General features: G+C 37.6%; 1 protein-coding gene across 11 annotated transcripts in view; it reads right to left on the bottom strand.

The window, feature by feature from the left end:
* stxbp5l (syntaxin binding protein 5L) overlaps positions 1 to 17683 on the bottom strand; it is a 164029-nt gene that overhangs the window by 56982 nt on the left and 89364 nt on the right. For all 11 annotated transcript variants that reach the window (XM_058082203.1, XM_058082207.1, XM_058082204.1 and 8 more), the window contains exons 5-12: positions 17539 to 17673; positions 10496 to 10559; positions 6968 to 7051; positions 5309 to 5432; positions 3696 to 3771; positions 2540 to 2694; positions 2294 to 2366; positions 1912 to 2059 (exon numbers count right to left, since the gene is read on the bottom strand). In XM_058082203.1, coding sequence (XP_057938186.1) covers positions 1912 to 2059; positions 2294 to 2366; positions 2540 to 2694; positions 3696 to 3771; positions 5309 to 5432; positions 6968 to 7051; positions 10496 to 10559; positions 17539 to 17673 — 859 coding nt within the window. The remainder of the gene's footprint in view (positions 1 to 1911; positions 2060 to 2293; positions 2367 to 2539; positions 2695 to 3695; positions 3772 to 5308; positions 5433 to 6967; positions 7052 to 10495; positions 10560 to 17538; positions 17674 to 17683) is intronic.

Here is a 17683-nt window from a genome sequence, read left to right as displayed (position 1 = left end):
TTCCGTCTGGAAGTTGATCCATATGAACATTCATCATTTATAATCACTTTGATTGTGTAAATCTATAATTATTCTCTTTCAGTGGTGAAGTATTTTATGTTAATATTTTGAACCTGAGAATAAATTGGCTTTTTGTTATTTCCTATGGGAAAATTACCTTGGTTTTTGCCAGACTTTTTGTAATAAATAAATAATTAATAATATTTGTATTGACTTGATGCTGATATTCTCAGGGAATTCAATTGATCATAACTGAGCTGTTCAGGGCGGTCTAGTGGTTAGCGCGCAGACCTCACAGCTAGGAGACCAGGGTTCAATTCCCACCCTCGGCCATCTCTGTGTGGAGTTTGCATGTTCTCCCCGTGCATGCGTGGGTTTTCTCCGGGTACTCCGGTTTCCTCCCACATTCCAAAAACATGCTAGGTTAATTGACGACTCCAAATTGTCCATAGGTATGAATGTGAGTGTGAATGGTTGTTTGTCTATATGTGCCCTGTGATTGGCTGGCGACCAGTCCAGGGTGTACCCCGCCTCTCGCCCGGAGACAGCTGGGATAGGCTCCAGCACCCCCGCGACCCTCGTGAGGAAAAAGCGGTAGAAAATGAATGAATGAATGAGCTGTTCAGGTTGTCTTAGAAGACGCGTGGCTTCTATGTCTGACTGGTGTGTGTTCCATCTCGTCTTTGAGCATGAACTGATGATGCCTGTTCGGATGAGAGAAGAAATGTCCAAGACAACCTGAACAGTCCAGTTGCCATCGATTGAATGCCTTGAGAATACAAAGACCTGGATGAATTGGGAGCACCGCTCCCAATAGACTTCTACACCACTATGTACATCTGTGTAATACTTGCTTTTATAGTCAGTATAGTTACTCCAGACCCCATTCACTGTGCAATATCTGATCAACCTCCATGTGCAATATTAAGGGCTCTAAATGCAATATACTAAGTTTTATGTGAAGTATTTCCATAATGCCTCATATTAACTCTCTAACAGGATCTCAGTGTATAGACTGGTCATGTATCTCATCTTGTTTCATATTATCTACATACTGTATTGTATATAACTCTGGGAAAACTGTTGTTTTTTGTTAATACTTGGGTTGTTTATATTGTTTATTTTCCTATATTGTGTATTTTGTACTGCTTAACTGACTCTGTACTCTTGCTGCTGTGCAATACAAATTTCCCCACTGAGGGACGAATAAAGGCATATCTTAATCTTAATCTGAATTAGCATATTCACAGGTACACTACCGCTCCAAAGTTTGGGATCACTTGCAAATTTCTTTGTTTTCCAAAGAAAAACATTTTCATTCATGTCATAAACTATTTTTTCTATTTCACAAACATTTTTAACGATTTCACAAGCAATTAAAATGAATGAATGATTTTCAAAGAAGGATCTACATTTTTGCATAGAAGCCTACTATCAACAACTGTCAGTCCTCTGCATCAATCTCCTGGTATGGCTGCTAATCCAAGTTCATCATTTTATAAGGCTAATAGATTATTAGAAAACCCATCTAAAAAATCTCTTACCATGCTGTCAACTGCTCCCTTCAGAGAGCAGCACAAACTGGGTCTAACAAGGACAGAAAAACGATGCACAACTGTGCAAGATGACAAATATCTGAGAGTGTGTAGTTTAAGAAAAAGTCGCCTGGCATCTGCACTAAATAGTAGCCGTCAAACACCAGTGTCAGTATCAACAGTGAAGCACGACTTCAGGACTTCAGACTTCATGGCAGGATTGCCAAGAAAAAGTCATATCTCAGACTGGCCAAAAACATTTCCAAGTGATTCCAAACTTTTGAGCGGTAGTGTATACTTGATTCTGGTAAAAATGGGACACACGCAGCAATTCTAAATTCCAGGAAGGAATAAATAAATAAATGTGCAAGCCTACCTTTTGACTGTAGCCAGTCTTCTTGTGTTTAGCTCCAATGGAGTAAAGGACAGGGATGATGTCTGGAGGACAGTCGGCAAAATAAGCTGTGCAGGTAACTGGTGACTCGTGGATGTCCATCGGGTAAGGGTTCTCAAACACAGGGAAGCTGCAGGGTACAAACAGATATTAAACTCCAAGAGTTTTACTTTTCATGACATCCCAAACACATTAAAAAAAAATACTTTTTAATGCTCCTGCATTGCAATTGTTATTTTTCTAATTAGTATCCTCCCTCGGAGGGTTCCGGGTGATATCACAGCATCTCCCCAAGACAAGTAAGCCTGTCACATCCATCTCAAACAACTTTGCTAGTCGATGTCTTTATCTGTGAAATACATACTTGCTTTGTGTCAGATCCACCACAATTAAATCTTTTTCTAAAAGCACGACCACTGCAAAAGGATCCTGGACCTCTGAAAGATACAAAGAAAAATAGTCACATGGTACTAGCACACATACGACATATTCAAAACATTATTGTGCATATTCATTGTAATGCTATTGCCTCTTTTTTGAATGGGTTAATAATTCAGAATAATTCAAAATCAAAACAAACTAGATCCTCAAACATTGGTGATGTACTCACCGTTATTATAAGGAGTCTCACAGAGGGTCATGAACTCGACTATTGGATAATCCATCTCTAAAACTGTAATGGCTTTGCCGTGCATGATGGTTAATGTAGGCCGCCGTCCTGCCTTGTCATATGAAAGACCTCCAGAGAAGATGACAAAAGGCTCACTGTGGTGCAGAGAAAACAAAGTTTTATTTATTCAAAAGTAACTAGCCAATACAAAATAAGATTAATGAGATTCAGCAAGATGTAGGCAGCCCTCGGGTTGCGGCGTTCAATGTGGTGGTTATGAATATGTTCCCATAAATTAATTAAAAACTGTAAACACTCGACATGCTTAAGAACTACTTACAGCATATGAATACAGTATGTGCTTCATTCACGGCTACACAGAGTGGATAACATCGCTTATTAATTAACTTTTAGCTCTTCATTATGTCTCCCAAGCGTAGGGCAGGCGCTCTTCTGGTCAAAGTGCGCCAAGGAGAAGGAAAGCCATCACATGGAAGTGAAAATGATCATAGGAGAAACACCCACAAATATTGACCACACTTTTGGTTTTAACCGTTGGACTGTCGCTGCCATCACTGAGGATAAAGATTGTATCCTTGAGCATGTTCAAGGATCTCTCCTTATGAAAGTGACCGTAATAATTAACCACAGTTAAAAGATTTTGTTTTTGTTTTTGTTTTCCTGCCTCTTCCCAAAAAGCCACAGGGACAAAGGTAAGAAATTGTTCACTTTTTTTCTTTTCTTTTCTTGTATTTTATCTTTTTAATCCATATTTTACATGTCCTACATGTGTTCCGTGTACAGTGTGAGTGACCCAGGTGACGATACAAAATATAGTTCTGTAAATGTTAATGTTAAATGTTAGTAAATGTTAAATAGGGAAGTGGAATCTCAAGCTCAAGATGATGATGTTTGCATTATTGAACTATAATAATAATAATAATAATATATTTTATTTGTATAACGCTTTTCAAAATACTCAAAGGCACTTTACAGAAGAATGGAGTTGAATAAAAGCAAGTAAACAGAGTAAAAGATACATTAAAATACAACATGGGTTAATGGTTAATACACAGTTAAAACATGAGTAAAAGCGGGGCGGGGCAAAAATCTACAAAAAAGACAATCTACTAAATTCAAACAAAACCAAACTAACCTGTTCCTTGAGGTTTTGTAATCCACTTTGAGTATTGGTTTACACGACTCCTTTCTCCCATCTTTCTGGATTTTACCTGAAGGACAAACATTACAAAAATAATGACTACTTTTTCAAAATACTAATGAATTGTGCTTTATGATAGGAGACAATACATTGTTTGTGATGCACTGGGTAGTACATTAGTGTCATGGTGTACTTCCTGTTTATTTGTTCCCCTTATTTGACCAACTTGGCAAGCATCAAGAAAATAACTCCATGCATATGGAACCCGCCGATTTCAGCCCCTCCTAAGTTCTACTCGAACCAAGGTTTGCTGAATGAGAGTTGAGAGCACAAGCTGTCAGGCTAAAACCAAGACTTGATGTAAACGGGGTGACGTTAACAAGCGTATAGCTTTACTCGGATTTCTCCAGCTTTTTGGCAACACTCAGGAGCTGTTCATACTGGACTGTTTTCAGGACAAAATGGAAAAGTATTTTATCATTTCAGCATTTCATCCACACAGAAACAGCATACTGATTGGCCTGAAAAATCCTTTTTTTTTAAAAAATCTGTTAATGTCAATGTGTCGTTTTCACATTGCCCACAAAACAACCTAACAACTGAATATTTGGACCGGCGTGACTGACCCATGTTGTTGTCATACTCTAAAATAACTGGCAAAAGTAGTTCCACTTGGTCCTAGTTGAAAGGAGAGAGCCCTAATGCTGGTCAATTTAATGGTACAATGAATGTCATGTAAACTTGGACATTTCAATCACTTTCCAGAACAAAAACCCGACATTGCCGAAGAAAATGGGACATTTGGTCACTCTGGCGTGTCATCTCTGTCCCTTACTTGGACTTCGCTGAAAGTAGACAGGACTGTTGACCTGTGTCTCTATAATAGAGTATATATATAGTTTGCACTTTGGGCTTTTCCCTGTCTGGGGTCGAAGTTAATCGCATGAATGGTTTTGCCCTTCCCGATGTAACCTTGGACAGAAATCAAGCCCATGGCCTCTGCCATGAAAGTCAGAAGCGTGTGCCAAATCACCACTAAGGATTCTTTATTTTTATTAAATGAAATAAACAATTTAGGTCAACATCTGAATGTTAAAACTATGATTTGAGAGAGCATATTCCAGTGAGAGCTGGTATTGACACAGCTTTTTGAGAGTATGTAAGCTAAACCAGTGGAGCATAGCCAACATTGTTAAGGCCAAAAAAGTGCACAATAGTGTCAGCAGGTACCGGGATATGCAGTGTGCTACTGACACGTCTCCGACTGAGCACACAGCAGGACACACCAGCATAACAACAAAACCAGGGACAGCGGTGTGAGCTGCACAAGACATTACAAAGTGAATGTGAAGCTGTGACGGCAAATCAACACAGCTGACCTGCAGTGAGAATGATTTATTTACTAGAGGTGAAAACGCTGACAGTTTCATTCCCAAGAAAATATCCATTGTTTATTATCTCTGCCGAGAAGATTTTTATTAAGCCGGTTTTGTCCCAATGTCTGGTTTTGGGATGTCTTAATATTAAAATGACACATTTGTTACAATCATGTTTTTCCTCTTATAAAAAAAAGATGTAAAAATTAGTGTAGCTTTTTTCCCTCTCACCATGTGGAAAGGTGACCTGCACGGGTTTGGAGGTGTTTCTGAGGTTCCACAAGGTCAAGCTGCCGTCTGAGTGGCTGCACATGAACTGCTTTCCTTCATGATGCCAGCTGACAGAGTGGATAGCCTGCAACAAAAGGTTTATTAATTCCATTCATTCGATGTAAGTACAGTAGTAATTAGGATTAACTCTGAAAATGGAAAAGTCCACATTGATTTCAATGTAAAGCAATGCTCAATTTATATTACTACAAAGGGTAACAAATAAGTCACTGTTGTACAGAATTTTGCATGTACTTTTTTTAATATACTTTTATATACATAGCTTTTGTATATAGTTATTACCGTTTTAATTATTCATGTATTGAAAGGATTTTACATTATTATTTTTATTGGGTTTCATTTTAAAAATGTACTTGTACTTGCAAACCTTTTGACTCGTGGGCCGCATTAAGTTAACAAAATTTTTTTTGTTTTTTTTTACAGACATCCGACTTGAAAGTCATGTTGCCAGCTTGTATGTTAAAAGTTGAAATACTACAAAAGTAACTGGCGGGCCGTATTCAAACGCTTGGTGGGCCGCATTTGGCCCCCGGGCCGTAGTTTGCCCACCCCTGTCTTAGCTAATAACCATAGAATTTGGGTGGATTATCTTACAAATTAAAGTCAGCAGTAAAAACAATACGTATGTAAATCTCCAACTTTTGGGGTCACTATGTACTGCAGGGGCCTCAAACACGCGGCCCGCGGGCCAAATGTGGCCCGCAGGACACTAGTTTGAGGCCCCCGCCTTGATATGAAAGTTTAATGTTAGTGCGGCTGGCGCAAGTTTGATATGGATGCTGTATGGTATCATGTACCCAGAAAAAATTATTACGTTTGATTAATGTTCATGTTAAAGGTTAAATAACTGTTAATAGTTATCCTCCCTATCCGTGTGGAAGTGGTAAGTTTTTGGCTATTTAAGTTTAAAGGAAATAACTTGAAGCCTACCGTTTAGGTCGCTAGCTCTAGTTTGCAAGTTAGCATGTGTCTCAAGGCCCTGCAATATGTTGTAAGTAAAAAGAGTATAAATGTGACAGTCTTGTTTTGTCATGTCTACAGGGCTCTAATAATTATTTGTTAAAATAATTTGTCTACCCACCAACTATATGTGGTTTCTTAAGTTTTTATTAATTGCCGTTTTATTATTATTATTATATTTATTATTGATTGATTTTCTTTATTCTTGATTTGTTTATTTATTTTTCATCTTATTTTGTGCAGAAAAATAAAAATTAAGATATTTGAGAACAGTGGAATGTTTTATCAGAGCTTTTATTGTAGAAAATCGGAACCAAAGCACTGAAAAAGTTATTTTTCTGTTTTTAATAAATGCGTTTTTTTTTTTTTTTTTGGAAAACCTGATGCGGCCCAGCCTTGCCCAGACCCTAGCTCCAGTGGCCTCCAGGTAAATTGAGTTTGAGACCCCTGATGTACTGTAAAGCCCCGCCTCGAGCGCCACATTGGATTGGGCCAGCTCTGAGTAGAGTAATGACAAAATCAAATACCACAATAACGCAGTTTTAGGAAACACAGCTTGAAGCTATGACTGTACAATGATGAGAAAACTGGACTGTAAATAAAAGAGTAAGTGTGTATGTTTGCATTGTATGAACTTACCTCATCATAATAGATTCGGAAATCAGCCTTTTTGGCCCTGAGGTCCCACTGTACAATTGTGCCACTCTCGAAACCGACGAGAAGCTACAAAAAAAGTGAAATAACTGGCTTTAAACCAATGTTTAAATGAAGATATTTTTCATCACTTGAACTCAAACAAGGAGCACGACTGCCCTATGAATACACCATCCACTTTAATTTAAGTGCACAGGGTAAAACATTCTATTATTGCATATTCCTGGGAGTATTTATGCTGATGTCAAGTAATAATGTGGAAGGATCTGCACGCAACAAATAAAGAAATTGACTTTTTATACAGGTCCGCTTTCTGCCTGAGTTTTTAATCATCAACCTAGAAACATGAGAGAGAAGAAAAGAGCTTAGGCTGCACTTTTGGTTTGATGATTCCTCTTGCATTTATCAATTCTAGTCACATTCATAGTAATCATATTCCCCAGACTATACATTGCACTTTTTGTCATAGTTTTGTCCTGATATATCAAAATACTGTATATACAAGTGTTAAAACTCAATTTCTCTAGCCATACTGAGGCCTACTTCCTGTTCCACCCATTCTCAATCCAAAAATCACTTAAATAGGACCTGCCTGACAACATGAAGTAGACCATGCCCAGATCTAAATCAAATGAGGAACAAATGATTATTTTCCATTTGTCATTTGAGATCTGTAAGTCTAGAAAAGGCTATAAAGCTATTTCTAAAGCTTTGGGACTCCAGCAAACTACAGTGAGAGCCATTATCCAGAAATGGTGGAAACATGGGACCATAGTGAACCTTCCCAGAAGTGGCCAGCCAACCAAAATGACCCCAAGAGCGCAGCGATGAATCAACAAAGAGGTCACAAAAGACCCCACAACAACCTCCAAAGAACTGGAGGCCTCACTTGCCTCAATTAAGGTCAGTGTTCATGACTTTTTTTCCAAGACAAAAAATACTCATGAACAAAAACAATGTTAGAAATTGCAAGAAAACCTCTTGATGAAGAACTTTGGGAAAAAAACCCGCTGTCGGACGAGACAAAAGCTGAAAGTTTAAAGGCGTATTTCATAAAAAGAACATCATACCAACAGTAAAATATGGTGGTGGTAGTGTGATGATCTGGGACTGTTACATTGCATACCTGACGTTTTTTCTTACAAAATATTGTCCAATATTGTGTACGTTGTAGCTGCAGTGGTTGTAGCCAACCCCGCAGGTAAAAATAGGCACACAGCTCCCACATGTAACCATGGATGAGAGAAAATAATTCCATCCATCCATTTTCTATACCGCTTATCCTCACTAGTGTTGCGGGTATGCTGGAGCCTATGCCAGCTGTCTTCAACCGAGAGGCAGCATACACCCTGGACTGTTGGCCAGCCAATCACAGTTGACAAAATCCCATCAGCATCAATACAAGTGATGCTAGAGGAGCATCGCTATAAAGGCAGAGGAGGCAAGTGTCCATCTTGCTGAGTGGACGTCTCACATTGGAAGATCGAGGAAAGTCAAATCAGTATGAAATGCTTTAATGGGATAATTTTGCCATTTGAAAACATCTATGATAAGAATCTGCCTTTACGATTGGACCACGGGATCCAAAACTGAAAAGCGGTTATGTTATTATAATAGGTCTTAATATATTCTTGGAAGCAGAGTAACCATTTCGATTTCCAATCTCGTCAGGGAAAAAGTGAAATATTATTGGCTTTAGGTGTCTAATCACATGTCTGACTTGATATGCAACTCTTGATTGCCAGTAATTTCCTGATTAGAAAAACACATCCAAAAGGTTTTTATAGTCATTTAAAACTCAGTGGGAGGGGGGCTGTTATTTTTATATATTTTTTTTAAACAAGGCTAAAAAAAATTGTGATGCATTTTTAAATATAAATGTATTTCTTTCCTAGTTATTAATATCGATATTTAAGCTAGTTCTCATTACATTATGGTTACTATACACTTTCTTTTGCTGTTTTAACCTAATTTCTACAATAAGAAACAGGGCCCAGTCCATATACGACCAATACGACCAACTTGCATGCACCCCTCAAACACAACCATCCCGTCCAGTTTTCCCAACTGAAAAAAATAATGCCCCTCGAGGTGCAGCGCAGCCATTGTCTCGACAGTCAATGATTACACGTCATTTCCTGGGCAAAGTAAATTATAGACAAAACAATGAAAAATTGTGCACGCTCACAAATGGTGTCTTTCATTATACGTATGTTCAGCCTTCTTGTTAAGGAAAAATACCCAATGTTCATTGTGCAATTTTGTTGACAGAGAATTGATAGTCCTTTTTATTTATTGTTTTTATCAATGTGTTTTTTTTTCAACAGATATTGGTCTATTTTTTTTCATAGTTTTAGGTTCAGATTTTTCAGAAGGTTCAGAAGTGCAATTTTTGCTAAAAGAGACTGAGAGTCCATGTTATTCTGATTGTTGTTTTTAACTTTTTAGTTTCTTAACACATTATGCTGTTTGGTTAATTTATTTGATTTAAAATCTATTGACATTCAAATTGCAACGTTAAATTAAAGTCTATTGCTATTGATACAGTCTACTCGCATTATTACGCCATATACACTACCGCTCAAAAGTTTGGGATCACTTGCAAATTTCTTTGTTTTCCAAAGAAAAACATGTTCATGCATTTCACGAACTATTTTTTCCATTTCACAAACAATTAGAAATAAATCAGATGATTTTCAAAGAAGAATTTACATTTTTGCACATTTTTAACTGAATGTTTATAAAACACAGTAATTTAATAGACTGGATTTTTATATAGTTTTATATAATGGATTTTATATAATTATTTTAATTATACATTTTCATTCAATTACATTTTCAATGATAATTTGATATAAAAAAATCAGTTCACAAAATTGAAGTAAAAAAAATTCTGTTTCTCAAAAAAATATTTCAATATTAAAAACCAAATGAACCTTGATTCAGAAAACATTCCAACATTGTTTTCCACATTCTCATCACCAAAGCACAACATTAGTTCACGATAATTCCTTGAAAATACCAAGAATGCACCATCCAAGAGCAGTTCTCCCCACTTAAATGCGACGTGGAACACTTTGCCTGATGTCAGTCGGTGCAACAAGCGGTGGCAGCTGTGAGCGTGTATCTTGTTTTTTATGTCTTCACAGCTTGTCAAGTCTGATTTTGCCCTGCGGCTCTGAAATCCATCGGGAAAATCAATGTGCTCGTCAATGGCCTCTTTTGCAGCCATCTCCACCTGCCACTTTTCTTACCAATTTGTCTGCAGCTTGACCCTCAAAGAACACAACTCAAAGGATATTATCGCTTAAGTCTCCCAAGAATAACTATATATACTGCTTAGAGAGAATGATATTTTCATTCCGAGACACTTCTGACATAAAAAAAGAGAAGCAGCAATATGGAGAAGAAATTCCAATGAGCAACTTCAGGCATGGAAGTGTATGTTGTGCTTACATCGAGAAGAACAAACAACTAAACAAAGGTGCTAAAGCTTTTTATCTGCCTCCTCACCTTGCCTTCGTCCTTTGGGCTGTCACTCAAATGAACGACCGGTCCTGGATGAGTTTTAGTTGATCTGTAAAGAGACAGAAGGGAAATTAACCATATTGAGGTGGGGACTGAGGTGTCATCATTGCTGTTGTAAGCCTTCATCAAATAAACAGAAAGGTTAAATACAGTCATGCCTCCCCACATCATGCTTCAAATGTCACGTCTTTGGCTCTATTATGGTTTTAAAAAATATACGAATAAAAAAAAGACGCTGTTTTGTGGTTAATATGATCTATTATTCATTGAAAATTCATATTTGAGCATATGTTTTTGCCTAAATTAAGCATTGTGAAGCATAAATATAGCTAAATGCAGTGAAATATAAACATCAGGCATTCAACTGCAGTGGTGTGAAGTGTTTGCTTCCTTCCTGATTTTTTTTTCTCAGATCATCAAATAAATGTAAATATTAGTCAATTACATCACATCTGAAAACAAAATGCAGTGTTTAAATGAAAATTTTCATTACTAAGGGAGAAAAAACAAATCAAACGTACATGGTCCCATGTGAAAAAATAATTATTCCCCCAATAATTGCGATCTATCAGTCTGGAAAGTGGCCACAAACGGCCAAAACATTGAACGATGGCAAACCTTCCCAGGTGCAGCCAGACAACCAAAATGACCCCAAGAGCACAGCCACGACTCACCCGAGAGGTCACAAAAGACCCCACAACAACATCCAAAGAACTGCAGGCCTCACTTGCCACAGTTAAAGTCAGTGTTCATGACTCCACCAGAAGAAGGACACTGGGATATGTAATCAGATCGTTCAATACACTTGTATGCTTCACTGCTTCATTTTGTTGCATTTAGCGGCTTTCATGTGTTCAATTCACCACATCCATCCTTCTGTGAGTGAATGTGGAGTGCTAATCCTGCAGCAACCAGAACAAACAATACAGATGTAATGCATGTACTTTTCACACACAGCTTTCCCCAAACAAATCTCTTTTGATGTTTATTAAAGTCATTAAGTTTGTTGGTGGGAAAACATTAGCTGGAGAAGCATGCAGTAATTAGGGAAGCAGATTGCTTTGTACATTGAAGGTTATTTTCTTAAATTAAAGACAGCCTTCACTCTGTCAAAAGCATTTAAACCTGGTTCACTCTCTCTACTTCTTTTTTTAAAAACATTTTTTTACTGGTATGCAAAAACAAAAACACACACAGAACTTGTTGCCAGTATTAGCACTATGCACACAGCATAGAGTCATACGTATATAATTGATCTTTTCACACACTGTGCCCTGTACTGTATCGTTCCACGAAATCATGTGTCCACACAAAGGACCCAAATTTCTGTGCATTCATGGTAATGGTAATGGTTTTATTTCATTTGAACATGCATCAGATTACAATTGAATGCATCACATAATCAGTTCCCCATGTCCAAAAGGAGTAGGAAGAAGCAAAGCTTATTAAATCCTACCCCTCCATCTGGTACTTTTACAATCAGTAACTGTTACATTTGTTCACTTCCTGCTTTCATAATACAGTTTAAGGTTTTGTTTTTTTGTTTGTTTTTTTAATAATGCACCTTGTACCGAAGTACTCATTATTGAATATGGATGCTAAATAACCCACCATGGGGCCAATAAAAGTTGAAACTGCCAGCAATTTCATAAAAAAGGCTAGAAACCCAATTGATTTTGATATCACCAGGATCTATGGTAAATCTGCATCAATAAGTTCCATCTGTTCACCATTCTGAATTATGTCACATTGTTTTCTGTATGTAAAACTATAAATAGTCTCTTTGAAGTGTATATTTGTTCAAGTTTTTTGGGTGTTTCTAACACATTATTTGGATTATTTCCCATCGTAAAAAACGTCAGATTTTCACCGAAGGAATTAATAATAAAAAACCTGTACATCTGTGCTGTAAAAGTTTTGACAGGCCACCTATTGAGGACCACGGGCATATATCACATGTTTACACTTGCACAAATTCGATATGTCTGTAAAGTAGTTGGAAGAGGCAGAGCTTACTTAATCCCATCCCTTCTCCATGCCTCAGAAAATGCGATAGATAGCTCATGCAGGGATGAAGAAAAAGCAACAGATAGCAAAACTTGGAGAGTCGAAGGCCAAAATTGTATTTTTAAGTATTTATCTCTCCTACTTGACTAAAGTCCCACATCCTGCTGAAGAAACACAAACACGGTTGACAACTCTGCAGTAAGAAAAGTAGCTATTGGCTGACCTAGAAGTTTCTAAACAATGTCATTGCCTAATTTAAATATCATCTGCATAAGATGTTTGTAAGATGCTTACTCTGTAGCAAAATAGTATAACCTTGTAGGCAAAAAAGTCACTTTAACTCCATTTAAAACTACAAATAAACTTGATTCTTGGTTTGTTAATTTTAAATTGGCCATCACTTCATTAAAATAAAATCATTTTTTATACATTATCACTGTCAGCGCTTTTCAATGACAAGACAGCATAATAATTACATCTGCACTCGTCTCCAGCCTCATTTAATGAATTTGAAGAAACATGTTGCTAGGTTCCGTTGTGTTGCCTCTGTTTGTTTTCACCTTGGTGACAGAAGACTGATGGCTCATGTATGCTTTGGGGTGGGGCGGACCTCTCAGCAGCACCCGCTGCAGTTCAGTGGCATCAGAAAGTGCAGACAAAATACGTGCTTTCACTTTTAAATCCCCAAATACCAGAAAACTGCCCAACAACACCAGAAAAAGTTGCAAGAGTTCTTGCTAGTTGCTTTTGAGAAAATATGTTGCCAAAAGGGTTTGGAAATTCACCAGATTTTCACTAAGTTGACAACATTGAAGAGAAACCCAAAGCATGATGTGTTATCGGGATGTGCAGTTTTGTTTTGCAAAAGCATTAAGCATACATTTTTCATGTGAATTCATCTGTTTCCCAAAAATGTGCATGCAAAAAACCCAGTACCTTCTTCAAGCACGCTAGAAATCCATAAACACTGTGTTATATTGCTATGGATTTGTAATTACATTAACAATTGATACTGCTTTGGTGAATTTTGTTTTCTCTTCAGGGGAGGTAGAAATATAGAAAATCAATGACAGTTTTGAATTATGACATATTGTTGGCTCTGGTTTTTGAAGTGTGAATATTTCATTCTTCTTCATTCACAGATTCTTTTGAAAATCCCACAGAAGTGGTGAGAGAAAGGTCTTCTATATTGACTCCCAAACTAGTAAGTTCAGCCTGGAAGACCTGAGACTTGTAAGCAGCCTTCCCACGTAAGCAAACACACACACACACACACACACACACACACACACACGTGTTATGACTGCTCGCTGTAGTTTGGGTTGTCACAAGAGACAAGATGGCATGGTGTGGAAGCGGCGATTGACTGACATGGTAGCATGGGGCTTGTCAGTGTAACACCAGAGATTGGAACGTGGGTGGTTTGCTTTTGCAGAAAAGACACTTTCATTCACAGTGGTGTCATTTCATGGCGCTTTAAGATGTCACTCTACATTGATGCAGAGAAAAAGTTCATTTAAACAAATTGGCAATTAAGCTTTTATGTCGAGATTTGTACCAAAACTCGGGATCATAATGGCACCGGTGTGGACGTAAATGGTAGTCAATAGACCAAAAAACTTAGTCGGTGCCTCATTGTGATGTTTTAGTGGCACTGAATGAGGTTTACACTGCAAAAGCAATATTACAAGACATTTCCATCCAAAACATATCTGGATAGAAATTAAGTGGCCTAGTGGTTAGCATGTAGGCTACACAGTCGGGAGTTTGGGAAGACCTGGGTTCGATTCTACGCTTGGGCATCTATGTGTGGAGTTTACTTCGGGTACTCCGGTTTCCTCCCACATTCCAAAACAGCATGCCATGGCGACTCCAAATTGTCCATAGGTATGGATGTGAGTGTGAATAATTGAAAAAAAAAACCCTACATGGCCCTGACAAAGTGATTGCGCCCCGCTAAAACATAACTGAGATTAATTGAGATCTATCAGTCTGGAAAAGATTATAGAGACATTTTTCAAGCTTTGGGACTCCAGCTAACCAAAGTGGGAGCCATTATCCACAAATGGCGAAGACATGGAACAGTGGTGAACCTTCCCAGAAGTGGCCGGCCAACCAAAATGACTCCAAGAACACAGCATTGACTCATCCAAGAAGTCACAAAAGACCCCACAACAACATCCACAGAACTGCGGGCCTCCCTTGACTCAGTTAAGGTCAGTGTTCATGACTCCATGAGAAAGACACCAGGCAATGAATGGCAGAATTCCAAGATGTAAACCACTGATGATCCCCAAGACCTTTGGAAAAATACCTGACAAAAGTTGAACTTTTTGGAAAGCGTTTGTCCTATTACATCTGTCGTAAAAGAACACAATACCAACAGTAAAATATGGTGGTGGTAGTGTGATGGTCCGGGGCTGTTTTGCTGCTTTAAGAGCTGGAAGATTTGCTGTGATAAATGGAACCATGGATTCTGCTGTCTACCAAAAAAATCCTGAAGGAGAATGTCATCTGTTTGTGACATCAGGCTGAAACCAACTTGGGTTCCGCAGCAGGACAATGATCCAAAACACACCAGCAAGTCCACCTCTGAATGGCTGAAGAAAAACAAAACTTTGGAGTGGCATAGTCAAAGTCCTGACATTAATCCTGACTTGAGATACTGTGGCATGATCTCAGAAATTACCTCATTTAAAAACAGCATTTTGTGTTCATTTGTGTTGTCATTGACTAATATTTCATTTTTTTTTTTTTGGAACATTTAAGAACTCAGAAATTGGGAAAACACTTTTTCACACCACTGTATATTTCAAGATGTGCTATTTTGGACCAATGTGAAGGCTGCACAGCAAATTTCATAGCGCATACCAAGATTTATGATATTAAATCTAGTCATAAAGTCAGTGTAAATGTGTAGAATTACTATTCTTGATTAAATAAAATATTACTACCATACTATCTAGTTTATAAATCTGAAAACTAGTGAATTTACATGCAAATCATGCCAACACATAATTCTGACAGTGATAGTTTAGAACAATAGGTTTTCCTAAATTAATAACGTTCCAACCATATAATTATCCATATAATTTGAATATGCTCCATGCTTATGGAAAAGGCCAGACCGGTGATGAAGTAATTAACATAACTAACACGCTGACAATAACAGATGTTGGCTGCATGGTGACCAAGTGTTTAGCATGTTGCCCCACAATCAGACAATCTCTGTTGGAACATTTCTGTGTTGAACCGGCGGGTATTCTCCCTGCACGCTGGCTTCCTTCCACATTCCAACAATATGCATGTTAGGTTAATTGGAGACGATACAAATTTGCATCTTAGGTTTCAGGAGATACCTTGGCTCCGTTTTTCCTGGCCGTATGAAATGTTGTGAATAAGGTGACGCTTCATAGTGACGTTTCAGCAGCAGCAGGTTGCCTTTTTTTTCAAACACACTTAGAATATTTGGAATGCTTAGAATGCTGTTGGAATACGGTAAGAATATTTAGAATGCAGTCAGAGTGCAGTTTAGCCTTCCTCTTGTGTTAGCTTTCTGGTATCATCTCTTATGTTACCGGGGTCGGTTTTGACCCATGTATTAAATCAGCTATAAAATACACTAAATCAAATTTGGTTCTCATGTCTTGGTTACCTTCTTAGGCTTCCTTATCCATGAAAATGTTGGTTTTAATACTTTTGGTGTGGGCATGTGGGCCTTTTTTTTGTCACTATACACCTCAATTTTAGTTTCCCAAAATGGTAAAATGAACCTCAAAAGAATCATATTAATAAATCGAAAGTCCTTTTGTTACCTGGCTGTTACTGAGAGCTATAGAACATATCTCTTAAATCAATTAGTTTTATTTATTTTCTCATTACAGTATTAATCACTAAAGAAACATCTATGGTGTTCGGGTCAATTTTGCCCCATATATATTAATGTCAAGAAAAGGTAGAAAAAGTTATTGTTTTCAGCAACAGAACACTAGTATAAACTGAAATCAAAAAGCAGAACAGGTCCAGATCTTGGTTCACTGTACTTCTTGCCATTCTTTCCATGATCCAAATTGTAATTGTGAAATCAGACAATCAAATTACTGAATTCACCTCACATGTCTGGACATTGTTTTTCTGCTGGTATATTGGAAAAGCGGTCAAAATGAGAATCCTCTGAAGCTTACATGATGAGAAGAGGAGCTGGTTGTCATTGTGTTGGCTAATTATACACTTATGATTTCAAAATATTGCTTTATAGTCATATTATTATAACCGGTCGAAACCGAGCCTAACAATACAGTGGCCATAATTTCAACCAGACCATTTTAAAATGTAGTAAAAAATATTTTTTTTGTTTTATTTTGTTGAAATAGAGTTTCCTGACAAAGTCAAAAAGCCTTGATGTAACAAACAAATGTTATGTGATTCTTTTTATGCATTAAAATGTAAAACGGGTCGGTGCCGACTCTAACACAAGAGGAGGGTTAGAGTGATGTTTGACATTTTTTCACTTTGCTTCCACCTTGAAAGTTTTTACATTTTTTTACATTCAGGCCAGCTGCAAGAATGGGAATTTGGAATGCACTCACAATGCAGTCAGAATATTTAGAATATACTTGGAATATTAGGAATAAACTACAAATTTTCATTCAGATGACATTCTGGCTAATTCTACCTCTAATGTGAATCGTGAATAAGCTTTGTTTAAATTTTTTGTGTTTAAGCACCAGCATCTTTGGTTTTTTGTACAAATGTTAGGAGCAATTATTTGAGCTATTTACATTTTATTGTATTATATATTTGTGTTTAATGCTGGCATGGGGGCGACTGTGACCCAGACCTCAGTAACAAATGCCTCCCTTTAAAAAATCACCTCAAAGCTCTTCTGGTGATTGGGGTGAACTTGACTTCATTTTTGTATTTTTACACACACTGAAATCTTTGTAGCATGCAACCCGCCTTCTCCCAGCACTACTATTACCATCACCAGTTACATTTGCCGCAGAGGTTTTATAACTCACAGTTCGATGGCCTTGTTCCACATGATGACATATCCAGACAAAATGAAGGACTCGATGTTGACGATATGTGTGTTCCCACGCTCTGTACCCACGTAAAGCCATTTACTCTGGAAGGGAAGGTGGCAAAATGTGATCCTGAAGAAAG

This window comes from Doryrhamphus excisus, chromosome 9 (genome assembly GCF_030265055.1).
Source record: "Doryrhamphus excisus isolate RoL2022-K1 chromosome 9, RoL_Dexc_1.0, whole genome shotgun sequence".
NCBI lineage: Eukaryota > Metazoa > Chordata > Actinopteri > Syngnathiformes > Syngnathidae > Doryrhamphus > Doryrhamphus excisus.
The sequence above is the reverse complement of the archived record's forward strand: the minus strand, read 5'-3'. Positions and strand labels throughout refer to the sequence as shown.